A 26435-nucleotide genomic window follows, 5' to 3' on the forward strand; every position below is an offset into this window, starting at 1 on the left:
AGGAACACTTTCAAAAAGACTCCAACATTCCCATGCATGGTGGCCTGGATTGGGATGTCTATATATTGGGCGTCAGTGGGAAGGGTGTATTGGAATTCTGTCCAGTATGGTTCAGTACGGAATACTTTTGCCACTCGGCATTATTGGCCTCACTGATTATCTCCTCAGGGAAACTGGTCCTACCTGGCATGGGGCCCACAATACCAAACTGCTCCCACCCTGGCACTAGTAATGTCACAGTGGCACAGGGTAAGCTTTCTTGCAGCTAGCACGGGGGTCTATTGTGGGAGCAGTGTCGGATGGCTTTACTCTACATTTGATTGTTGGGCTGTGCTTGAATCTGAGGTAATCGTTGAGGCAAAAGGTTGCACTGCTCTTCATTTGCATCGTCTGCTTTAAAGAGCAGAGAATTCTAGAAACAAACTGCTGCCCAGTGTGTCCTACTTTCACCTGAGCCCTCTGCTAACTGGAGCAGAACGGTGTTACTGTCCCTGGCCAGCTGCTGCAACACATGAGTCAACGCTTGTTACTGTAAAGCTGTAATCGTCCTGCATGCAGGGCCCCAGTTCTTGTTTCATTTCCTTTCCATGTGGTTTTTGTCTTATGCGTATTTCGATATTTCCTAATATGCTGCAACTATATCTGTTCGCTTGTTTTGTCGAGTTCGCCCTGCTCCCCACCCCCCCCGGATCCTACCTCCCCTCCTCCACATCACCCACCCACCCCTTCAACCCCTGCCACAACCCTACTCAACTTGTGAAACTTTTCTAGAATGGTTCTCTTTTCTGCGATTTTTTTGTGATTTGTTAGAAGGCGAGGGAAGTTAGTTCTGAGAATGGCACATTTCCCCATCGAGGTCTCAGCATTAGCCTCAGTCCCACCCTTGGTAAAGGTCTCCCTGGCGGCTGCTGCGTTTTCTCTCTTTCGCCGTCCCATGCGCCTTCTGAGTGAGAGAGAGGCAGATGAGAGACAGTCCTGGGCTGCACGCCTGGAAGGCGGGTTAGAGGCATCCAAACTGATCAAGGAGAGAGCACGATCACTCTTGATTCCTCACGCATTGTAGCTCCTAGTAGGTTGCATAGAGATCATCAGTGATCTCACTAGGAAATTGGATGGGCACTTGAGGGAAATAAACTTGCAGGGGAGTGGGACTGAGCAGATTGCTCTACAGAGAGCCAGTATGGACTCGATGGGCTGAATGGCCTCCTTCTGAGCCATTATGACTCTATGACTTGTTTTATCAAGCGCCAACTTCCCTTAATGGAAATTCGGCATTGTGAGAAAAAAAAACAAGACGTGCCTCAGTCCAATTATCAAGGAAGGATTCCACACTCCACCAATGTGGCATTTCCGTATCCCCGGGCTGGATCATATTTTACAGATGCCCATTACAGTCAGGAGGTGGAGAGGGCATTGCATTGCATCAGTTTGGAGCTGGGTTTGAACATATATCCCGGGGGGGGATGGATAAAAGGTCCGGTTCGAACCCTCTGCCCCACCCAGCTCCCCCATACATTTTAGTCCCTTCCCACAGGATGTATCTAATCATGAGCCTATCAAAGGAGGCCCCAGTCACCTGCTACTTTGCACAAAAAGATTTGACCCAATTTGCCTCCTTTCTGAGCCACTCCTGTTGATTTTGCTAGCGGCACAGCACTGCATTAACCTGGTACTGTCATTACTGTCACTACGGTCTGGAGGGCATTCGCCATGAGGAGAGGTTGGATAAACTCGGATTGTTTTCACTGGAACGACGGAGGTGGAGGGGTGACATGATAGAGGTTTACAAAGTTATGAGCGGCATGGACAGAGTGGATAGTCAGAAGCTTTTTCCCAGGGTGGAAGAGTCAGTTACTAGGGGGCATAGGTTTAAGGTGCGAGGGGCAAAGTTTAGAGGGGATGTGCGAGGCAAGTTCTTTACACAGAGGGTGGTGAGTGCCTGGAACTTGCTGCCGGGGGAGGTGGTGGAAGCAGGTACGATAGCGACGTTTAAGAGGCATCTTGACAAATACGTGAATAGGATGGGAATAGAGGGATACAGTCCCCGGAGGTGGAGAAGGTTTTAGTTTGGGTAGGCATCAAGATCGGCGCAGGCTTGGAGGGCCGAATGGCCTGTTCCTGTGCTGTACTGTTCTTTGTTTTTTGTACACTCAGAGGGCAGTCAAACTGGGGAAGACAATGGATTCAACACCAGCATTTCCGTCTAGTCCCTGCTGTTGAAACCCTCATCCATGCTTCTGTCGACAAATCTCATGTTCTCCTGGCTGGCCTGTCATGCCTTAGCCTCCGTAAACTTCATCCATAGCTCTGCCTGCCGTATCCTATTCTACACCATTTCCTGTTCAACTACCACGCTGGGCTTGCAACATTGCCTCCTGGTTCTCCAATGCCTCTCAGCATTGGGTTTAAGTCCTTTTGTGGCCTCGATTCTCTCTATTTGTGTAACCTCCTCCAGCCCCACAATCTCCTCTCAGAACTCTGCATCCTCCATACAAAAGCAAAATACTGCAGATGCTAGAAATCGGAAACAAAAACAGAAAATGCTGGGAACACTCAGGCAGCACCTGCGGGAAGGAAAAACAGAGTTAACGTTTCAGGTCGATGACCTTTCATCAGAACCCCTCCACAATGGTAGCCAGGAAGCTGAGGGCATTTTTTTTTATTTACAAGTTTTTATTTTATTCATTCAGGGATGTGGGCGTCGCTGGCTAGGCCAGCATTTATTGCCCATCCCTAATTGCCCTTGAGAAGGTGGTGGTGAGCTGCTTTCATGAACCGCTGCAGTCCATGTGGGGTAGGTACACCCACAGTGCTGTTAGGAAGGGAGTTCCAGGATTTTGACCCAGCGACAGTGAAGGAACGGCGATATAGTTCCAAGTCAGGATGGTGTGTGACTTGGAGGGGAACTTGCAGGTGGTGGTGTTCCCATGCATTTGCTGCCCTTGTCCTTCTTGTTGGTAGAGGTCGCGGGTTCGGAAGGTGCTGTCTAAGGAGCCTTGGTGCATTGCTGCAGTGCATCTTGTAGATGGTACACACTGCTGCCACTGTGCTTCGGTGGTGGAGGGAGTGAATGTTTGTAGATGGGGTGCTAATCAAGCAGGCTGCTTTGTCCTGGATGGTGTCGAGCTTCTTGAGTGTTGTTGGAGCTGCACCCATCCAGGCAAGTGGAGAGTATTCCATCACAATCCTGACTTGTGCCTTGTAGATGGTGGACAGGCTTTGGGGAGTCAGGAGGTGAGATACTCGCTGCAGGATTCCTATCCTCTGACCTGCTCTTGTAGCCACGGTATTTATACGGCTACTCCAGTTCAGTTTCTGGTCAATGGTAGCCCCTAGGATGTTGATAGTGGGGAATTCAGCGATGGTAATGACGTTGAATGTCAAGCGGAGATGGTTAGATTCTGTCTTGTTGGAGGTGGTCATTGCCTGGCACTTGTGTGGCGCGAATGTTACTTGCCACTTATCAGCCCAAGCCTGGATATTGTCCAGGTCTTGCTGCATTTCTACACGGACTGCTTCAGTATCTGAGGAGTCACGAATGGTGCTGAACATTGTGCAATCATCAGCGAACATCCCCACTTCTGACCTTATGATTGAAGGAAGGTCATTGATGAAGCAGCTGAAGATGGTTGGGTCTAGGACACTACCCTGAGGAACTCCTGCAGTGATGTCCTGGAGCTCAGATGATTGACCTCCAACAACCACAACCATCTTCCTTTGCACTAGGTATGACTCCAGCCAATGGAGGGTTTTCCCCCTGATTCCCATTGACCTCAGTTTTGCTTGATGCCATACTCAGTCAAATGCTGCCTTGATGTCAAGGGCAGTCACTCTCACCTCACCTCTTGAGTTCGGCCCTTTTGTACATGTTTGAACCAAGGCTGTAATGAGGTCAGGAGCTGAGTGGCCCTGGCGGAAACCAAACTGAACGTCACTGAGCAGGTTATTGCTAAGCAAGTGCTGCTTGATGGCATTGTTGATGACACCTTCCATCACTTTACTGATGATTGAGAGTAGGCTGATGGGGTGGTAATTGGCCGGCTTGGACTTGTCCTGCTTTTTGTGTACAGGACATAGCTGGGTAATTTTCCACATTGCCGGGTAGATGCCAGTGTTGTAGCTCTACTGGAACAGCTTGGCTAGTTTCTTGAATCGAATTGGCTGAAGTCTGGCATCTGTGGGGACTTCAGGAGGAGGCCGAGATGGATCATCAACTCGGCACTTCTGGCTGAAGATTGTTGCAAATGCTTCAGCCTTTTCTTTAGCACTGATGTGCTGGGCTCCCCCATCACTGAGGATGGGGATATTTGTGGAGCCACCTCCTCCAGTTAGTTGTTTAATTGTCCACCACCATTCACGGCTGGATGTGGCAGGACTGCAGAGCTTAGATCTGATCCGTTGGTTATGGGATCGCTTAGCTCTGTCTATCGCATGCTGCTTACGCAGTTTGGCACGCAGATAGTCCTGTGTTGTAGCTTCACCAGGTTGGTATGCCTGGTGCTGCTCCTGGCATGCCCTCCTGCACTCTTCATTGAACCAGGGTTGGTCTCCTGGCTTGATGGTAATGGTAGAGTGGGGGATATGCCGGGCCATGAGGTTACAGATTGTGGTTTAGTACAATTCTGCTGCTGCTGATGGCCCACAGCGCCTCATGGATGCCCAGTTTTGCATTGCTAGATCTGTTCGAAATCTATCCCATTTAGCACGGTGATAGTGCCACACAACACGATGGACGGTATCCTCAATGTGAAGGCGGGACTTCATCTCCACAAGGACTGTGCGGTGGTCACTCCTACCAATACAGTCATGGACAGAAGCATCTGCGGCAGGCAGATTGGTGAGGACGAGGTCGAGTATGTTTTTCCCTCATGTTGGTTCCCCCACCACCTGCCGCAGACCCAGTCTAGCAGCTATGTCCTTTAGGACTCGGCCAGCTCGGTCAGTAGTGGTGCTACCGAGCCACTCTTGGTGATGGACATTGAAGTCCCCCACCCAGAGTACATTTTGTGTCCTTGCCACCCTCAGTGCTTCCTCCAAGTGGTGTTCAACATGGTGGAGTACTGAGTCATCAAGTTTAACAGGTTGGAGAGAGGATGCCTCAAAAGACAGCCTGTTGCTTTTTCAGTGCTGGAGGGCCTCCTATTGGCTCTCCTGCTTCGGGAGCTCCCCCAAGCCTGCCCTACTGGCTACTAATTGGCTAGTTCGGGGGAAATCACTGCTGGGTGGCTATTCCCCACTCAATGCGGGGTTGTGACTCTCATTTGAGCCCAACATCGGGGTCCCAAACAAAAGGGCAAAATCCTACCGCCAAAATCTCCTTTGTCTTGACGTCAATTTTCGCCTGATAACTCTCCTGTGAAGCAGGATGGTTTACTAGGCGCTATATAAATGTAAGTTTTAGTTGTGGTCGGCAACTGGCAGTGAATATTGAGTGCCATGTTTTAATATTTGACAGGCACACTGGCTTCAGATGAAGCCCCAGAGATATGAGCAGCCTGGTATTAATAGCAGAAGAGACTGCCTGACTGAATTATGGTACTATAAAGAGGTACATCACTGAGCAGCAGCTGGGGTTTCAGTATGAGTACAAACTGAGGGCATTATCAGTCAGACCAAGAGAGGTTTTGTAAGGACACAGTTTTGATGAGATGGACTTTATAAAAATCTCTTTCAGCACCCACACTGCTTCATTGGAGTTGTGTGACTATCAACATCTTGCGAGGCAACAACAAAAATGTAAAATCAACAGTTTTTACAGCTCCTGAACACATCCCTGAGGAGCCAATTACCATAGAATGAATTTCTTTGAAGGATTGTGACTGTTGCGACATGGCCAAACGCAGCAGCCCCTGTTGCACAGGCAGGAGTCCATAAAAGGCAAAGAGACAAATGGCCAAGCAATTGCTTCTCCCTGGTATTGTCTGAGGGAGGAATGTTGGCCAAGACTCACTACTCTTCTTCCAGCTCTGCTGTGGATCAGTGCATGGAACTGAGCAAGCAGCATTACATTACAGCAGAGACTACACTTCAGAAGTACTTCATTGGCTGTAAAGATGTCCTGAGAACGCGAAAAGCACTGTATAAAGACAGGTCTTTCTTTCTTGTAGAAGAGATAGATGGAAGCATAGAATGATCCAACACAGAAGCTGGCCTTTCAGCCCACTTTGCCTGTGCTGCCGCTTTCATAGAGTCATACAGCACAGAAACAGGCTCTTCGGCCCATCGTGTCCGTGCAGGCCATCGAGCACCTATCTATTCTAATCCCATTTTCCAGCACTTGGCCCGTAGTCTTGTATGCTATGGCGTTTCAAGTGCTCATCTAAATACTTAAATGTTGTGAGGGTTCCTGTCTCTACCACCTCTTTCAGATAGTCCCACTCCCATGTTCTTTCCTAAAGGATGGCCCTGCTGACAGTGCAGCACTCCTACGCCACAGTGCCAGGTTGTGTGCTGTGGGCTTGAACCAAAAACCTGACCCAGAGCCAAGTTTGTTCCCATCTCCAATATACAGGTCAGAGTAAGGGTAAGATACACAGAGCATCCTAATATCTCAGTTGAACATATAAACATGTCAATCCCCCCACTCCCCTCCCCTTTGCTCCCATAGTAGGTACATTTCCACAGACCCCAATCACATTTTGGTAGCCCTTCTTGAGTAAGGCTAACCAATGGCCTATTCGACCATGGAAGGAATCACAGGTAAGCCTGATCTTGTTCCCACTGAACATCCACAAAAGCTCAATTCCTAGCAAGGGTTGGCAGCAGCACATCGGGATGAATTCCACAACCCCCCCGCCCTAACTTAAAGACACTGAAGCCAATTGACTAAGAGCAACTCATTCAGCACTGGCTGAGGATTGAACTTGGGATCTTCTGGTCTGATTGGTCAGTGCCACAACAGGGCAGCTACCAATAAACTCATGGAAAGGCATTCACCCAACTAGCTGTACCAGAAGTTCACTGAGACCTCAAGTGTTCACTCATCATATGTAAGCTTGGACAGTGATTGCCGGCAAGCCATTAGACAGTGGAGAGTGTCACAACCAGTGTGATGCTCACCTGATGCCATGTACTCACCCTGGCAGGAGTGGGTAAGTGGACAGCAGTGACGAGCAGGAGCCCAGTTGGATTTTGTTGAATGGGCAGCCATTGTGATGTCCCAAATGTACTGTGGGAGGTATCATCTTCGCCCACAGAAGCATCGGAAGAGAGCTGTAAAGAGTATGGGCTGGATTCTCCACCAGCATCACAATCAGATACTGTGTTTGGGTCATGACGGAGAGTGAAGAAACATTCAGGCAGTGAGGCCTCCCGCTATCTCATTCTCCCACCCCAGCTAGATTGCATCTTTCTTTTTCCTCAACCGAGGATTCCCCCACACTGTGGTTGACAGGGCCCTCAACCATGTCTGACCCATTTCCTGCACTTCTATCCTCACCCCTTCCCCTCCTTCCCAGAACTGCAACAGGGTTCCCCTTGTCCTCACTTTTCACTCCACCAGCCTCCACATTCAAAGGATCATCCTCCGCCATTTCTGCCACCTCCAGTGTGATATCATCACCAAACACATCTTCCCCTCCCCTCCCCTGTCAGCATTGTGAAGGGATCATTCCCTCTGCAACACCCTGGTCCATTCCTCATTCACCCCCAAAACCTCGTCCCCTACCCACAGCACCTTCCCATGCAATCGTAGAATGTGTAATACCTGCCCCATCACCTCCTCCCTCCTCACCATCCAAGTTCTCGAACACTCCTTCCAGGTGAAGCAGTGATTTACTTGTACTTTCTTCAATTTAGTATACTGTATTTGCTGCTCCCAATGCAGTTGCTTCTACATTGGGGAAACCAAACGCAGATTGGGTGACCGCTTCGCGGAACGCCTCCGCTCAGTCCGCAAGCATGACCCCAGGCTTCCAGTCACTTGCCATTTCAACGCACCCTCCTGCTCTCATGCTCACATCTCTGTCCTCGGTCTGCTGCAATGTTCCAGTGAAGCTCAACACAAGCTCGAGGAACAGCATCTCACCTTCCGATTAGGCACACTACAGCCTTTTGCCAGTTCTGATGAAAGGTCACAGACCAGAAACGTTAACTCTGTTTCTCTCTTCACAGATGCTGCCACACCTGCTGAGTATTTCCAGCACTTGCGGTCTTTATTGCAGCTGTCTTTTGCTTCCTTGCTACCTCAGTGAAAGTGGCAGTGGGTCAGGCCCTGGGCCCCAGGTGAGTTTCTGTCCCACCTGTCCCACTAAACGCCGGTGCCAGGCGGAAGATGACAGTAGGCTCTGAAGAAGCAATCGTAAAGGCCCCTCAGTGGAGGGAGAGGGCTTTGCACTGGCCTCCTCGCCCTCCATTTAGGGACCAACGATTACCCACTGAAGACCTTGGTCTCGGCCTCTGTGCCATCTCCAGGTGCTTCTGCCCTGTTCCGAGCCCTGGCCTCCTCTCCTGGTGTCGCAGCACGGTTGAGATGCCCACCTTCGAGCTGGTGGACTCACCCCCTGGCACTTGGCTGCCCGCTGCATGTGAGAAATGGCCCCTAATGCAGGAAAATGGGTAAGTGGCTACGATAGGAGATGAAAGGTCAGTGGGGAAGGGGGCAGTCCTTTTCAAACTGGAACCCATTGCCCAAAGAGCAGAACCCCAGCCTGTGTAGTAGTAGATTGAAGAAAATGTGAAGCCAGATCGCACTGGGTTAGAAAGTTAAAAATCTAGAATCCATATTTGCTTTGAAGTATGCAAATTCATATCGCAAAGGGATTTGCATAACTTGATAATAATAGCAGCTTTGAATTATTAATGGGGAGGCACAGCACATTTCCAGCACTGATTGACTGATGGCTGATCAAAAAAACCCAGTCGACCGCCAAGAGACCTATTGCCCAATGTTGCAACAAACACACATCTCCTGTGCAGCCGAGCAGCAGGTTCCTGTTTGTACAGCAAGTTAAAAGGCAGGTTCGAAGGGTCTGGGACCCAGACATCACTTGACCTCCACCTGGCTAAAATACCCAGTGACCCTCGAGGCGGCCATGTTCCTTCCACCTCTCTGGCAATTTTCAATGGTCCTGGGGTGGGGCTGAGCTGAGACTCCTCTCCCCGACACTGGTCTCTCCATCCAGTTTTCTGTCCAACTCATCTGCAGGCACCAGTCATGCATAACACAAGACAGACAGGCTTAAAGACAGAAAGGACGTGCGCCTTTCATGAACAGCCCAAAGCGCTTTACCGCCAATGAACTCCTGTTGAAGTGCAGTCACTGTTGTAGCAAATGCGGCAGCCAGTTTGCGCACAGCAAGCTCCCACAAACAGCACTGAGATAAATGACCAAATAATCCGTTTTAGTGATACTGGCTGAGGTGTAAGTATTAACCAGGACATCAGGGAGAATTCTCCCCCCCACTCCGATCCTCTTCGGAACTGTGCCATGGGATCTTTTATGTTCTACCAGAGGGGGAGCTTTGGTTTAACCTCTCATTGGATAGATGGCACCTCCGACAGTGCAGCACTCCTTCAGTATGGCGATTTTGTGGTCAAGACTCTAGAGTGTGGCTTCCACCCACGACCCTCTGGCTCAGAGCTGAGAGTGTGGCCAACATTACATTTGCACAGTGTCTCGTGAAAGGCACGATATAAATGCAAGTCTTTCCTTTTCTTTCGCTCTGGGAGGTCATCTCAGCTTCCACCGGCGGCCGAGGGGGATAGCGGGACTTCACGGTGTGTGGGGGGGTGGGGGGCATCTCTGCTGACCCCTTGCCCAGCTGTTCCCCGCAGTCTAATATATGCACCCAGTTCACTAGCACATGGGCCACACTGTGGAGCACAGGGACAACTCTTGCGAAACATTCTGAAAAACAGTGTCAAGCACAGTCAGTGTAATAGTTGATGAAACAATGCCCTGTTCTAAGAATAAGGAAGTGTGCAGCCCTGTGTCCCAACACAAGGCTCCGATAATCAGAAATATGAGTAAACTGTGTTTCTCTGATATTGAATCTTTAGAAATGAGAAGTGAGGGAGCACTACAGTCCATTAAAGGGGTGTATTGGATAAAGTAGGGTGGTGAGGAGGCTCACGTGGTGCATGAACTTCAGTAGGGAGCAGCTGGGCTGAATGGCCTGTTTCCGTGCTGTACGTTCTATGTAATTCTATGATTACTTAAATGAGGAGCTATTGCAGTGCATCAGGAAGGGTAGATGGGTTGGTTAATTTGGCTATGGGATGTGTCAAGGGTCAGTATGGATTCCAGGGGCATTACTTCAGGAGGAATTCCCCAGAGTTCCCCTGGGTGGGGTGGGGAGAGCGGGGCTGAGGTTGGTGAGTGGGGGAGGGGCAGGGAGAGCAAGGCTGAGGTTGGTGAGTGGGGGAGAGCAGGGCTGAGGTTGGTGAGTGGGGGAGCGGTGGGAGAGCAGGGCTGAGGTTGGTGAGTGGGGGAGGGGTAGGGAGAGCGGGGCTGGGGTTGGTGAGTGGGGGAGTGGTGGGGAAAGCGGGGCTGAGGTTGGTGAGTGGGGGAGGGATGGGGAGAGCGGGGCTGAGGTTGGTGAGTGGGGGAGGGGCAGGGGGGGGAGGCTGAGGTTGGTGAGTGGGGGAGAGAGCGGGGCTGAGGTTGGTGAGTGGGGGAGTGGTGGGGAAAGCGGGGCTGAGGTTGGTGAGTGGGGGAGTGGTGGGGAAAGCGGGGCTGAGGTTGGTGAGTGGGGGAGGGGTGGGGAGAGCAAGGCTGAGGTTGGTGAGTGGGGGAGTGGTGGGGAAAGCGGGGCTGAAGTTGGTGAGTGGGGGAGTGGTGCGGAGAGCGGGGCTGAGGTTGGTGAGTGGGGGAGGGGTGGGGGGAGCGAGGCTGAGGTTGGTGAGTGGGGGAGGGGTGGGAAGAGCGGGGCTGAGGTTGGTGAGTGGGGGAGGGGTGGGGGGAGCGAGGCTGAGGTTGGTGAGTGGGGGAGTGGTGGGGAAAGCGGGGCTGAGGTTGGTGAGTGGGGGAGGGGTGGGGAGAGCAAGGCTGAGGTTGGTGAGTGGGGGAGTGGTGGGGAAAGTGGGGCTGAGGTTGGTGAGTGGGGGAGTGGTGGGGAAAGCGGTGCTGAAGTTGGTGAGTGGGGGAGGGGTGGGGAGAGCAGGGCTGAGGTTGGTGAGTGGGAGAGGGGCAGGGGGAGCGAGGCTGAGGTTGGTGAGTGGGGGAGGGGTGGGGAGAGCGGGGCTGAGGTTGGTGAGTGGGGGAGGGGTGGGGAGAGCAGGGCTGAGGTTGGTGAGTGGGGGAGGGGTGGGGGGAGCGAGGCTGAGGTTGGTGAGTGGGGGAGGGGTGGGGAGAGCGGGGCTGAGTTTGGTGGGTGAGGGAGGGGCAGGTGGGGGATAGTGAGTCACTGTACAGCACAAGGCAGCACAGTTACACATTGAGATACTGGGGCGCCCATCATCTAAGGTGCCTCCCAGTGTAGCCATAACTGATGAAGGTTGTCAGCCTTACTGCAGATATACAATAGCAGCTACTGCAACTTGCATTCATATAGCGCCTTTAATGTACTAAAAACATCCCAAGACGCTTTACAGGGGCGCTATCAAACAAAATTAGACGCGGAGCCATACAGGGAGATATTAGGACAGGTGACCAAAAGCTTGGTCAAAGAGGTAGACTTTAAGGAGCGTCTTAAAGAAGGAGGGAGAGGTAGAGTGGCAGAGAGGTTTGGGGAGGCATTTGCAGAAATTAGGGCCCAGGCAGCTGAAGGCCAATGGTGGAGTGGTAAAAATTGAGGATGCACATCAGGCCTGAATTGGAGGAGTGCAGAGATCTGGGAGGGTTGGATGCTTGGAGGACATTACAGAGACAGGGACGGGCAAGGATTTGAAAAGGGGGATGAGAATTTTAAAATTGAGGCGTCACTAGTACGGGAGCCAATGTAAGTCAGCAAGAGTAATAGCCGCAGTGTAGGACAATCAATGCAGAATTGGGGGCCCTGATTGAGAGATCTGAACTCTACAGAGTTCAGAATGCATATCCAAGATTTAGACCTGACAGGATTGCATAGCTCCCCTAATTATAGCTGTGATGAGAACGTGTCATCAACACACATGTAGAAACCATTGTTGTGACTCAGCTCCCAGCCTGCCAGAATGTGACAAATTGGTTCAATGTGACATCTTGCTAGATATAAATGAGTCTGTCTATATTCTGATCGTCGTGTGCACGGATGCTGCTGTTCACCCACTTCATTGGAATAAATGAGATATATGTGAATTCGATAAGAGGGTTAAGGAATTACCAGCAAGAGTGATGCAGATTTGATAATGCAGAACAGTCTAAGACCCCATCTATCTATTTACAAACACATTTGCCCAGATTTACTGAGGCAGATCTGCGGCACAATAACATCTGCAAATTGCCAAGGCGATTTCTGTCTTCTTTGACGTCATGAGTTGCCATGGCGAGCTGGGGGTTGACACACTCTTGTTCTCACACACATACCTTGGTTGCCAAGGGGATGCCGTTGCCAAGGCTACAGCGCATCCTGGTTGGGATCAGAAAAGAGGGATTGAGGGCTCAGGGTTGTCTCAGGTGACACTCTCTCTCCCCTCCCCACCGCGACAATCGACTGACTCTGAGCGGGGCAACTGCACAAATAGGAGGCTGGCGGAGAGGCGGCAGCTCAGAGTGAGGGAGAGAGCACATAGATTACACACTGTAATCTGGATACTATCAAGAAAGACTTAAATCGAGCCAGTCTGCCAAAGCCAGGAGGGAGGATGTAAGTGTTGATCTGGGGTAAGTCTCTTTTGTCTGAAAACTCAGTGGGCAGATTCTCAAGTCGTTTCTGATTTAGTCAGTGTTGACTTCACTGAGCTCCTCTGGGATGGGGAGTGGGGGGCCTGGGGCAGTGGGGGGGGGGTGGGTCCATTATATATATATATATATATAAAACAGACTCTCACCTCAAGCAAACCTGGTTTCTTTTTTAAAGCTACGACCCGCAGCATTTGGCTTGTGTCACAAAAGTGGGAGCTTCAAGTGATGGGGGCTGATTGGAATTTTTTTTTCTGTGCAGACTTAGTAAGCATTTCAAAAAATGCCTTTAAAATAAATTCATTCTGGTTAAGGGGCAGGTAGAGGTTAACTCTTTGTGTTCCTGAACAGGTTGCCAGAAAAGAACTTTGTGGGGGTTTTTTTGGGGGGGGGGGGGGGGGGCATGAAGATTGCCAGCTATGTTAAGGGCTTGCACCTGGCTTTAAACCGAGGGCTGTGAGATATTGCGGTGAGGCCCCAGCCTTTATGTAGCACCCAGTTATTTACGGTCATTCACGGTTAGAAAAGCCTTACAGCACCTTTCCCTCTGCAACACATCCAGAGTTTAACTCAGTCCCTCAGCAACAGCCCATGGTGCGATGTACGTGTTGGTGAAGCTGAGAGTGAGTGAGAGAGAGAGGAACAAAAAAGGGAACGAAAGTAGGCTGAGAGTGAAACAGGAAAGATAAATGAGACTGAAAACGAGAGGGTAATCAACTGCGACAGCATGAGCAAGTAAATGTGAGGAAGAAAGTGAGACTGAGGTAATGAGAGATGCAGAGATAGAGAATGAGAGAGACACCAAGATAAAGTTAGAGAACGAGAAAGTGAGATTGTTCATTATGAGTCAGTTTGGATTGATATTGTTTTTAAGGATAAATATAATGACATAGAACGTACAGCACCGAAACAGGCCATTTGGCCCAGCCGGTCTATTCTGGTGATTTATGTTCCACATGAGCCTCCTCTCACCCATCGTCGGCTAACCCTATCAGCCTATCCTTCTAGCCTTTTCTCCCTCATGTGTTTATCTAGCATCCCCTTAAATGCATCTAAGCTAGTCACCTCAACTACTCCACGTGCTAGCAAATTCCACATTCTAATCACCCTCTGGGTAAAGATGTTTCTCCTGAATTCCCTACTGGATTTATTGGTGACTATCTTATATTAATGGCCCCTAGTTTTGATGAGCACACCAGCAGAAACATTTGCTCTAAGTCTGCTCTATCAAACCCTTTCATAATCTTAAAGCTTTCTAACAGGGTCACCCTTCAGCCGTCTTTTTATCTAGAGGAAAGAGCCTTAGCCTGTTCTGCTCTTTCCTGATAAGTATATCCTTTCAGGTCTAGTATTGTCCGTGTGAATCTTTTTTGCACCTTCTCCAGTGCATTTTTAAAATGTGGAGAGCAGGACAGTGCTCCATGTGTGGTCTAAACAATGTTCGATACATGTTTGACTTAACCTCTCTGCTTTTCGATGCTACCCCTATAGAAATGAACCCAAGTGCTTGGTTTGCTTTCTTTAATTCAGTAGCGCTGGGTCTTTGGAGCTGAATGATATTATATTCTTTTGTCAATATTTGGATCAAGGCAGCAGGCAGTGTGGGCTCAGTTTCTAACTGTGTGCAGCCTGGAGACAGTGGCAATAGTTTTACTGTCTCCAAGCTTGGTCTGAAAAATGGAAGATGTCTGTTAAGTTGTATATATTTAGCTGCATACTGTCAATGGACTATATTTAGGACAAGCAATTCATTCTCGCTCAAGGCTGCTCAGGAACCACAGCCTCTGGGATTTTGTACGCAGAATGGCAGGACTTGGTACACGTGGCAGCTCTTGGTGTCTCTGCACAGAATGTGTCCCCTGATTAGGTCAGTGGGGTAAAGAGCAACAGTCCCAACCTGAGTAAGTGCACCATGTGTGAGTCTCAGTCTGATGTGTCGAGACAGTAGACACATCACACTGTTCCTTGGGACTCAGCCTTTGGTCGGGGGACAGGGAGTGTGGTTATGTACAACAACACTTTGTTTGTCAAGACAGTTTATGTATATTTATAACATGTTGAATGATTCAATAATGAACAAGGAGGAATATTAGGGAGGTTAATTTACCAACACTGGAACACGTAACCAAAATGTCACCATCTCCAGGACTTTTAATATCATCATTACTTTGACACTGAACCATAGCTTCAACATCAATGACACCAGAACAGCACTGTAAATGGACAATTAACCACAGGCGTTCTCAACAGCTGAATGAATGCAGATGTAAATATGCCAAAGGATGCACTTCCTGAAACCTCAGGTCCCAGGCAGCTGAAGATATGGCCACCAATGGTGGAGCGATTAAAATCAGGGACGCTCAAGGGGCCAGAATTACAGGAGGGCAAATATCACATAGTCTGTAGGACTTTACAGAGCTAAAGAGGGGTAAGGAGGGGGTGAGGCCATGGAGGAATTTGAAAACAAGGATGAGAATTTTTAAATGGAGGCATTGCCCCATGAGTGAAAACATCTTCTCCACATCTTTCATGACCTCAGGACATCCCAAATCGTTTTATAGACATTTAAGTAATTTTGAAGTTTTGTAATTATAATTATACTGTTGCGTAATGTAGGAAATGCAGTTGCCAATTTGCGTACAGTAAGTTCCCACAAACAAGCAATGAGGTTGAGGGATAATTATTGGCCAGAGCACCAGGCAGAACACCCCTGCTCTTCGTATCTTTTACACCAACAAGAGGACAGACAAGGCCTTGGTTTAACAACACTCCCTCAGTACTGCCCGAAAATGTCAACCCAGATTACATGTTCAAGTCTCGAGTAGAACTCGAACCCACAAACTTTGGGGCTGAAGAGATGAGAGTGCTGCCCATGGCTGAGTCTCCTGTGCCAACTTTAAGCTCAATTAAGAAATTCAGTGAGCTGCCTTAGAGGTGGGCGACCCCATTCACTGGGTACAAAGTGGCCCAGGCCTTTTAAACATGTGCAGTCTTCCTCCGATTCATTTGTGGAATGATTCGCCCCCATATAGAAAAGTCATACACGCAGAAGGGACTTTTCTCACAAATAGTATTTTGTTTTCCCCTGGCTTGTTCTCCAGTTTTTGCTGAGCTGCAGGATCTCAGCCCAGAGGCCATCTTGACAATTCGCCTCAGTGCCTCTGGACTAGGACTGGCCAACAAAATCAGCTGCTCTTCATCATCATGATCCCTGCTGGGAAGGTATGTTGGCGAAAGGCGAGATTGGGCATCAGTGTGAGGCCCCCCGTGGTCAAACAGCTGAGGACTGCCACTGCCCATGCTTTCACAGGAAAGAACGTGAGAAATCAATGGGAATGTCCCAGCAAGAGTCCTTCAGAAAGGAATGGGAAAACTATCAGGAGGAATAACAGTGCTTGGCAGATTTTCAGTTTGAACCTAATTTTAGACTCTCCACAAATTCCTAAATGACAAAGGATCTGTTAAAACGCATGCACAGGATTTCTCTCTGCAGCCCCAGTACTAAAGCTACTGTAGGGATTTTTTTTAAAGTTTTTTTTTGGTTGGTGGGTGGGGTGTTGATTGTTCAAGAAATAAAAGCTTACAGGAATGATTAAAAGGAAAGTGAGCAGGCTGGGGAAGGGGCAGGGGGTGGTGAGATTGATTGCAAACTAACATGAGTCCTGGCGGCTGTACTAAAGTATTTCCAGATCAGTGAACAGTGGAAAAAAACAAGCTGTAAAAAGGGCAGGAGTGAAGCTACAGAAATAGTGCAAGGAGGGGAGGAGAGAGGCTTGAATTTGCCAGCACTGGGAGGAGTTCCTTAGAGGGTTGGGTAACACTTTAAAAAAAATTATTGCAACAGTTTAGATAACCCAGCTCCTGCTGACAGAACAGATCTGCTTTCGAGGAAGAAGAAACTCATATTTGGAGCTGCAGAGAGACTTAAGGTACTTTCTTGCTGGAAGCGTGAATGGCTCGTGCTGTGAGTTTTGCTGCTGCAGTTTAAATAAAACAAGGGGAGACTCAACAGTAAATATTGTGTATGTTTTACTCCTGAAGGACTTCAGAATCCATTTTGCACTCAGGCTGAATGATCTGAAATGTTGAATTAAGCGATGTAAATATAGAAGTGGGACTTTAAGCAACTTCAAACTTTGGAATGTGTGTGAGACTGAACGTGGGCAGTTTGTGATTTTTTTTTTGAATGTCTTCTAACTCATTTTTTGAACAGGAAGCGAGTTTGAGGTAAATCATAACTTGATGTTGCCCCTTGTAAGAATGTTTCCCACACTTGAATGTGACACTAAATCTCCTTAAAGGTTGAGTTTAGTGTGCTAATGAGGCACCAGGACAGTGTGCTGTGGGACAAATGGCTCTATTACACAACCCTGGGCGGATTTCTCATCAAATATTCACAAAGAGCTCAAACCTCCACAGTGAGCCAGTTTAGTAGGGCTTGCTGGTAGGCATTAAATCCTATAATGTGATAAAGTGTCCCATTAACCAACCCGATTGCTACTATTAAACAGTGAATACACTGGGGGGTGGGGTGTTGTAAAAAGCTTTCAATGTTAATGTTCCACGTGACCCCTAACCCCTGTTAATAATCATTTACAAGAATTTACTATAATACTTGGATCCATTACAGTATTTACTCTAATATGATTCGAATCTATTACCGTATTTACTACAATATTAATGGAGTCAGTGGCTGATTTGGCTCAGTGCTGATAAATTGACTTATGCCATAGGTAAAAATGGTGAGGTGGCCTCGATTTTTAAAATTCTCATCCTTGTTTCCAAATCCCTCCATGGCCTTGCCCCCTCCCTATTTCAGTAATCTCCCCCAGCCCCACAACCCTCCGCGATACGCTCCTCCAAGTCTGGCCTCTCGTGCATCCCTGATTTTAGTCGCTGCATCTTTGGCGGCTGTGCTTTCAGTTGCCTGGGGCCCAAGCTCTGGAATTCCCTCCCTAAACCTCTCCGACTTTCCACCTCTCTTTCTTCCCTTAAGGCACTCCTTAAAACCTACCTCTTTGTCCAAACTATTGGTCATCTGCCCTAATGTCTCGGTATATGGCTTGGTGTCAAATTTTGCTTTAATATGCTCCTGTGCAGTGCCTTGGGATGTTTTATTATGTTACAGGCGCTATATAAATATAAGTTGTTGTTGAGTTCACTCAAACCGGCAGGTGTGGCAAGGGGAGTTTTAAATGGCAGGTCGCCCTTAAGTTATAAAACAAACAATGCTGTACAGTTAAGAACAGGGCTGGTGTTATGACTGATCATTGCAACACACACACACAAGGATTTCAACATACTCTCGACAGAAATGATTATTGTTTAGTATCGTTTTGTGCTGACTAGACCGCGAAGGCTTCTGAACTTAGCCCTTCAGCCCATCACCCTCAGTGCAAATATTTTTTGCTGTAATTGCTGGAAGTTTGAGCTGACAACAGTCTGACGAGGAAGTTGGGGTATCTGGGACCTTAGTGAATGGCAAAACCAACAGTGCATCTCCTTAACCCATGAGATTTACTGATTGAGGAAGAAACAGAGGAATTAGGGTGAATTAGAGTCAAATCAGATTGAGAGGTGGAGGGAATGAAAAATTAAATAAATGACAGGAAAATTAATTGAAGAAAAATCCATTTTATATTTTAAAAACCTCTAAGGACAATTTACTTGCTTAAAGAATGAGACTTCACAGTTTCATCAGTTCTCTTTCCAGGCTGGAGAGATGGAGTGGCATTACAGGGTACGTAAATCTCCCCATTAAAAGTGTCCTTACGTTATTAAGTACCAGCCCTACCTTTCAGCAGTGAGTATAATTCATATTTAGGCACAAATCCAACAATTTCCTGAGACCTGCAGGGAAATTGATGGCGGGATTCCGTTCTTTGCGAGGCTAATGGCGGACTGGCGTCAATCCTCCAGCAACCAGTGGCAATTCGCAACTAATGGTGTATCTCGCCCCCGCTCACAAACTGCTGGGTTATTTATACATTAATAACGGTAAGCACCATTAAGCTTGCTGTTATTTTACTGGCAAATTTAGGGCCATTATCTTATCACACTGAGCTCCCAGAAGATAACATCAAGGTTGAAAACAGGACTTGTCTTTGCATTTTATGCTTTGAATTGTTTTGGGACCCATAGCAACAGGAGGAAGACAGACACCGCCCACCTCGAGTGTCCCCATGTTGGTCTCGTGGCTTCAACCAAGTCATTATGTCTCAGTTCCTTGCCTTTTTCAGTCAATAATTCTGTTCACAGGAGGCAGTGTTCCTGCTTTTGTGCTGGACAAGGTTGGAACACAGCCTATCTGCAGGCTGCCCAATGGAGAATTGTCAAACTAACACCCCCTCCCCACCCTGCCCCCCTTGGCTCTGATAGCCACTTGAGGTGGCAGCCCCAACACCAAAGGGTTTTATTAGTTGAAAGTCCAATATTCTCCCAGTGAGCTGGTCCTAAGGCAGCAATGTATAATTAACATTCAAACAAACTGACGATGCACTGTTTCTATTTCTTATTTTAACAGGTCACGTTACTGCTGAAATTTTCTGTTGGAAGCAATCGGTTCCATGAACATGTCTGTAGCTGAGTCATTCCAGGAGGTAAGGGAACCGAAGGCTGACCACCTCCAGGATCTAACGCAACCTCCTCGCGCACTGGACCTGTGCGCTCCGCGCCTGTCCTTCGCCGATGAAGCCGTGTCGCTGCTCACCACCAACAGTCTCCTGGCCCGATCCCTGCTGGGCACGAGGCCGATCAAACAAAATGGCACCAACTCCATGAGCCGGAGAAAACGAGAGTTCATCCCGGATGAAAAGAAAGACAACAGCTACTGGGACAAGCGCAAGAAGAACAATGAGGCGGCCAAGAGGTCCCGAGAGAAACGGCGGGTCAACGACATGGTCCTTGAACAGCGGGTCATTGCCCTGCTGGAAGAAAATGCCCGCCTGAAGGCTGAGCTCTTGGCCCTAAAGTTCAGGTTTGGCCTCATTAAGGATCCCTCCGAGCCCCCGGCTGTCCAAAACAATCCACAGCCTCTCCGTTGCATTACTGGCATCCAGCCAGCTTTTCTGCCCAGATCTGACAATGGTTACGTCATACAGCCTGTGGACAGTAAGAGTTTTCCACCCAATAATCAGCAGTTTGGGGCTGAACTTGGGGTGGAACAACAGGAGTCCTGTGTGGTGTCTGAAGACTCTGGTATCTCTACACCTGGAAGCTCCAATATTGGAAGCCCTGTCTTCTTTGATGACCACTTGAGCGACCAAGGCAAATTCTCTCCAAATCACGATGACCACTTTGAAACCCAACTGTCCTCCAACAGTGACATAGAGGTAGACATTGGGAGAACATATCCAAGTGAGACCATTAAGCCGGCAAGGTCCCTAGAACTAACAGATATGGTCAAGAGTTTGCCCCACAAACTTCGATTTAAGATTGGAGCTGGAGTGGAAGAAAATACCGAGGTCGATGTGAAGGTAAAGGTGATCCAGGTGGGCAACTATGGCAGAGCTGCCCCTGAGCAGCCCCTCCGCCCAGTCACTGAGCAACAGCATGGATGTTACACGAACACTTTGATGCCTCAGTCAGACAGAGGGGTTGGTGCTGGGTTGGTTCCATCTGCTTGGAGAGCTCATGTTGGACTCTTACCAGATGAGAGCAAAAGTGGTCTGAACTGTAGTTACATGCAGGAAGCTGTCCACTTCAATGCCCAGGGAGCTCCAGGCTATCCAAAGAACACTCTGAAAGAGGTCTCCACCTTCAAATCAGAAAACAGTGTCCTTAAGAATCAGCTTGCTTCTCTTTCAGCCGAGGTGGCACAGCTGAAGAAGATGTTTTCTCAGCAAATGTACTCCAATCTGAATTAAGAGGGATGGCCTTTGGTAACTTGTACATTTTTTTTAAATCTTGGTTTGCTTTTCACTAAGTAGTTAAGTTATTTGCAAATATCTGAGTCTGTGCAAATATTTAATGTTGATGTTGTGAATGGATTTAAAATGCGTGTAAATATATTTTTACTTTATTTTCTAACTGATCATTGTCATTGTAATAAACACTTTCAAAACTGTTCAGGAAATGGAAGTTCTTCATGTCTAAAAACATCTTTTAGACAGCCCAGTGGCTTCCATCCTTGATGGCTTAGTGAAAGGCATTGCCTGATGTGCAAAGGAGCCACACACACTTAAAGGTCTCAATTTTGATCTCCCAGTCAGTATTGAGTTAGCTGATCTGATCTAGGGCAGCAACTACAGTTAACCACAGTGGCCATGGACTACTCAGCTCAGGGCTCCCATGCCTGTTTGCTATCCTGTTAGAAGGTTGGCTGAGAACAAGACTGGACTCAGCTGTGATGCCCACTCGCCCCCACCCGCCCACAGAGTCGAATAGCCCGCCGCTCACACCAGGAAGAATGGCTGCGATGCAGGAGAGTCTGCCGGCACCCACAAAGGTCAACCCCTCCGGGTGAAGTGCAGAGAAGCGGCACGAATACCATCCTGAAGGTCAAAACTTGCTGAAGAAAAGAGCTGTTAAAGGAGAGGTACAAAAATAACAAATAGAGATGCAGAGTCATTCAAACAGAAAACCAGAGAAATTGCCCTTATATTAGCATTACCTTACAAACTAATCATTAACGACTAGACTTACTTCATCTTTTCTCCCCTTCATTTCAGCCTCAAGGGGCCTTGGTCATTTGTCTAAATTTTGTCATCTATACACTTTTTGCCAAACAATCATTCTAATTACTTTCATCTAAATGCCACCAAGCGTACAGGAAATAAATGTTACTGTTAACAGGACAAGGATTATTCACTGTTTAACTGCACGGAGCTTGTTCATTTAGGAAGGTAAGGGTTAACAGTATTTTTCACCAAATATGACAAAATCAGACCAAGGTAACATTTTCACATCTAACACGTGGCATAAATTAAAATGAAAAACCTATTAAGTGTGGACTAATCCAAGCAGCTCAGGCCCCAGTGAAGTCGAGCCTATTACAATCTCATTTAGAGAGAAGGAACACATGAAAAGTGTGGCTTGTTCCATTCATACTTTCATCTCTTTAATGTTCCATAAACTGTATGACATCCATCCCCTCTGCCATCTGTACTTTCTTGGGATCTGTTCTGTGCTGTGCACTGATGTAGCTTGGTTCTATGCTTGTGAGGCATCTTAGAGGCAACACCATTAGACCTGTGTCAGGTACCAAAGGGACTTGACTAAAACCACATACCCACAGTTAGGGCAATGCTGTGCAGAGCTCACTGGGCTAATTGGTACAGGAATGGATATGCTGAGGGGGAGTAGAGGGAATGTTATGATAAGTTTAGGGGTTGAAACTCATTGTTACTTATTTTGAGGTATGGTTTATGAAATGGTAAGAAGTGAAATGGGGGAATGTAATAAAATAAAAGAAAGAAATTGAAAAAGACAAAAAACAAGTCAAAAATATGTTAGGGTAAACTGTTGTTGCTATCGTGTAAATCGATAATATAATTCTCACAGGAGATTGAAAACATGCTTTCCCATGTCCAGCCAAACACATGGAACACTGGTAGCATTCATTTAAACTGGCCTTTTGCCATTCCTTTAATAATAACAGATTAACAAAACAAAACAGTTCTTATTGCGACAGACCACGGAATTTCAAAACTCATTCCCAGGAGTTTTGGTTGTCAACATTTCTGTATGTTTTAATTCAGCCCAATTTTCTAAAGAAAAAGGGGCAAGATGGCTACTAGAAAACAACAAACCCATGCGAACACACCCAACATGCCCACTCCGATGATATATCCATTTGTGTACCCATCAGCCCTGAGAGCTCGGCACGGCATTGCCCAAATTGTGCTAAATTGTGGGTAATTTTGCATCAAATCCTCCCAATGACCCATTTAAACCCACCCAGCTACTTCACTCAAACCCACCCCTTGAGCCATCCAAACACGCCAACAAAGCCTCTCAACAAACACATGCACATACTCCCCAGAATTCAGAAGCAGTCAAATGTCATTTTCCTAGCTTGCTTCATGTAAGTCACTGCACTGGCCAATATCTTCCTTTAAAAGTGTTCTGAAATGTCCGTGCACTGTGTTGCCACTATAGGAGCTGATCTACATGTTTTACATAAATACATAACTAGAGGCAAACAGGTTAAAACCAGAACAGTGTGAAAGCGCAAAAATGCACTGTAAGAGCACCCTCGCAGCCTCTGTACATTCAGTATTGATTTGGCTCTACACACAGCTTAACATCCAATATCTCCCTCCAAATGGGGGCGCTCACTGCTCACATTAGGAAGCAATGCTGTCTAGTGTTTTCTTCTGATGAGTAGATTCCCACTGAGAAATTTTCTTCACCTATGTATCAGGCAGTTCTTTGGAACTAATACTGACCAACACGGTCCACACTCCTTCCTGTATGTAACAGGTCAAAGCACTCTGTAATGGGCAACTTTATCTTTCTTTGGCTTCCTTCATGTCTGTTTTTCTATGTCTAGAGTTCCTTTAAAAAAGTACTTGGATGTCTACTTGAAGAGCCATGACCTGCAAGACTATGGATCAAGTGCAGGATTAAGCTGGGCGGCTCTTTATTGACCAGCACAGACACAATGGGCCGAATGGCGTCCCTCCGTCTCGTAAATTTGCTATGAGATCTGCTTTTATTTGTGGAATTTCCCCTTTTTTCATCAGCCGTCAGCAAACCGACTGGAAGATCCTCGGTTTTCCATTCCCTCCAGGTCCTCACTCCATAATCGTTGAGTGATCGCCTCGATAGGGGTTGCCAACCCTCCAGGATTGTCCTGGAGTCCCCGGGAATTAAAGGTAAATTTCCAGAACACATCAGGAGAAATATTGCAAAAAATAAATTGTGTTTTTTTTTTCATTTTCTTTGAACAATTTGGTTCAGCAGTTATGAAAACATTGGAGATGGGAAAAAGTCTGTTGGTTTGGGCGGGGCTGGGCTGGTGGAGGGGAAAAGTCATGTGATGAAGCCGCCAGGAATATGTCCAACTGGAGTTGGTAACCCTACTCCTTGAGGCTTCCCTTCCCCCATCGACACTTCCCCCGTGTCAGATACACACACAGCGAGCTCTGCCAAACTGGTACGGACGCAAGCACCAACCTCACCTTCAGTCACGATAATTTAAAATGTTGGAGCAGATGGTGAAGTGGGTTAGAAAGCAACCGTTATCTCCTGCCCAGACTGCTGGGAAAAAGTCCCATTGGCTGTGAGGGTCCTTATGACATTATAACTGAAGACAGGGAGTCCGCAATAGGTCTATCATTGTCTGAAAGAGAATGAATTGCATTTATATAGTGACTTTCACAATCTCAGGACATCCCAAAGCGCTTAACAGCCAATTAAATACTTTTTGAAGTGCAGTCACTATTGTAGTGTAGGAAATGTGGCACCCAATTTGTGCACAGCAAGCTCCCACAGATCAGCTGTTTCAGTGCTGTTGATTGAAGAATCTATTTGGCCAGGATACCTGACCTTCTTTGAAATAGTGTCATGGGATCTTTTACATCACCTGCATGGGCAGGTGCAACCTCGAATTAACGTCTCATTCAAAATGATGTCAGCTTAGCATTATGCGTTCAATTCTCTGGAGTGTGACTTGAGCCTACAGCTTTCATGAGTCAGATATGAGAGCCCTATCCCTGAGCTACAGAAGAGACAGGTTAATGATTTGCATATGTACTTCACAACACTAACAATGTCTGTGACCTACCTCTGAGGTCTGTAAATGAAAAAGCTCGGGTTATGCAGTCAGTGACTCTATGATCCATTGCAGTCTGCGGTCGCCCTTCGACTTTTAATGCTCTGCGCCCTGTTGGCATAGTAACCTTGGACACTAGGAACACACACGTATTTCTTTTTTATTTGTTCCTGGGATTGTGAGTGTCGCTGGCTAGGTCAGCATTTATTGCCCATCCCTAATTGCCCTTAAGAAGGTGGTGGTGAGCTGCCTTCTTGAACCGCTGCAGTCCATGTGGGGTAGGTACACCCACAGTGCTGTTAGGAAGGGAGTTCCAGGATTTTGACCCAGCGACAGTGAAGGAACGGCGATATAGTTCCAAGTCAGGATGGTGTGTGGCTTGGAGGGGAACTTACAGGTGGTGATGCTCCCATACATCTGCAGCCCTTGTCCTTCGAGGTGGTAGAGGTCGCGGGTTTGGAAGGTGCTGTCGAAGGAACCTTGGTGCGTTGCTGCAGTGCATCTTGTAGATGGGACACACTGCAGCCACTGTGCGTCGGTGGTGGAGGGAGTGAATGTTTGTGGATGGGGTGCCAATCAAGCGGGCTGCTTTGTCCTGGATGGTGTCGAGCTTCTTGAGTGTTGTTGGAGCTGCACCCATCCTAATATCCACCCTTTCTGTGTGCCCACCCAAGTACTGTACCCTCCCAGTCACTTTCAGCACCGCATGCATGATTTTTAGAATGGTCCAGTTTTTGGTGTTGCATCCAAACATTTCAATTCATCTCACCCCCCCCCCCCCCAACACTGCAAGCCAGCTGCAGCCCAGCTCCCCTGGCCTGTGCCTAGTTACCCAATCACGGCCTGGGGTAACAGTTGGCAGGATTTCACCTACCCTGCTCCTGGGCTCAGAAATCTGCAATGGCTCTGGGTCCGCATCGTGGATGATGATCTGGAGAATTCTCCCTGGGGGAAAATACCTCATTGCATCACTTAGTTGAAAGCACCTGCTGTCAAAGGCAGTGGAAACAAATTTAACATTAACTTCCAAAAGGAAATTGGTTGTATATTGGGCCATGGGGAAAACGCACGGGAGTGGGTCTAATTGGAGATCTCTTTCAAAGAGCTGGCACAGGCACCTTGGGCTGAATGGCCTCCTTCTGTGCTCTTCCTTCTATAACTCTATGAGAATGAGGCCGGCCTGTCTTAAAGGCTGTTTTCCTCCCTTTTTGCTGAATTTGTTCCTGAAACAACATTTGCCTCTGAAGATTCTTGTGAAAGTTCATTGACCTGAAATGTTAACTGTTTCTTTCTCCACAAATGGTGCTGAGTTTCCAGCATTTTCTGTTTTTATTTCAGATTTCCAGCATCTGCTATATTTTGCTTTTGATTTGTCTCTTCAGGTTTTTATTTCCCAGTCTCCACCCCATCCCACCCCTTCCTGAAGCCTCTGGTTCCCTGCTGGGTTATAGACATCGTCATTAGCTCACCCATATGGTTATTAGTTCCTTATGAGCCTTGACCATAAATGTCGACAGGTTACGTGGGCCTAAAGGTCACTGTAGCCTCTCGTGCCAGCGGCAGGTGCCTGGTCCAGCCAGGGGTTCCTGGATGCCAAATGCAAGCAGGATCCCTGGCTGATTTTGGTCCTTGTCAATCCCAGGGTAATGAAGCCAGTTGTTTTGCTGATCACTAAGCCAGCAGAAATCAGTTAACAGTCATTGAATCACGGAACCACTGAAAGTTTAAGGCACAGAAAGAGGCCACTTGGCCCATCATGGCTGTGCCAGCCGAAAAACGATCCACCCATTCTAATCCCACCTTCCAGCGTTTGGTCCGTAGCCCTGCAGATTACGGCGCTTGAGGTGCCTATCCAGACTCCTTTTGAACGAATTGAGGGTTTCTGCCTCAACTACCCTTTCAGGCAGTGAGTTCCAGACCCCCACCCTCTGGGTGAAAACGTTTTTCTTCATCTCCCTT

The 26435-nt window shown here is 47.8% G+C and overlaps 2 protein-coding genes across 11 annotated transcripts in view; one reads left to right on the plus strand and one right to left on the minus strand.

The window, feature by feature from the left end:
* LOC137355668 (podocan-like) overlaps positions 1-26435 on the minus strand; it is a 157712-nt gene that overhangs the window by 79885 nt on the left and 51392 nt on the right. The window contains exon 1 of one of the 6 annotated variants that reach the window (XM_068021056.1): positions 23884-23971. The exons of the other annotated variants lie outside the window; for them this stretch is intronic. The gene's annotated coding sequence lies outside the window, so the exon portion shown is untranslated. Of the gene's footprint in view, positions 1-23883; positions 23972-26435 lie in introns of those variants that run through there. 6 annotated transcript variants of the gene reach the window in all.
* On the plus strand, positions 12650-20827 carry nfil3-6 (nuclear factor, interleukin 3 regulated, member 6). Of its 5 annotated transcripts, none has more exons than XM_068021051.1 (2): positions 12650-12742; positions 19284-20827. In XM_068021051.1, exon 2 carries the CDS (start codon positions 19327-19329, stop codon positions 20623-20625), a length of 1299 nt encoding a protein of 432 aa, XP_067877152.1. In that variant the 5' UTR covers positions 12650-12742; positions 19284-19326; the 3' UTR covers positions 20626-20827. The 5 variants fall into 5 exon arrangements, with proteins under 5 accessions (XP_067877152.1, XP_067877150.1, XP_067877147.1 ...); XM_068021049.1 differs by lacking the exon at positions 12650-12742 and adding an exon at positions 16559-16724; XM_068021046.1 differs by lacking the exon at positions 12650-12742 and adding an exon at positions 16561-16689.

This window comes from Heterodontus francisci, chromosome 43 (assembly GCF_036365525.1).
Source record: "Heterodontus francisci isolate sHetFra1 chromosome 43, sHetFra1.hap1, whole genome shotgun sequence".
Classification (NCBI taxonomy): Eukaryota; Metazoa; Chordata; class Chondrichthyes; order Heterodontiformes; family Heterodontidae; genus Heterodontus; species Heterodontus francisci.

Excerpts from the sequence above, each read along its gene's own strand:
- nfil3-6 (XM_068021051.1), top strand. The coding sequence starts at position 19,327 with ATGAACATGTCTGTAGCTGAGTCATTCCAGGAGGTAAGGGAACCGAAG.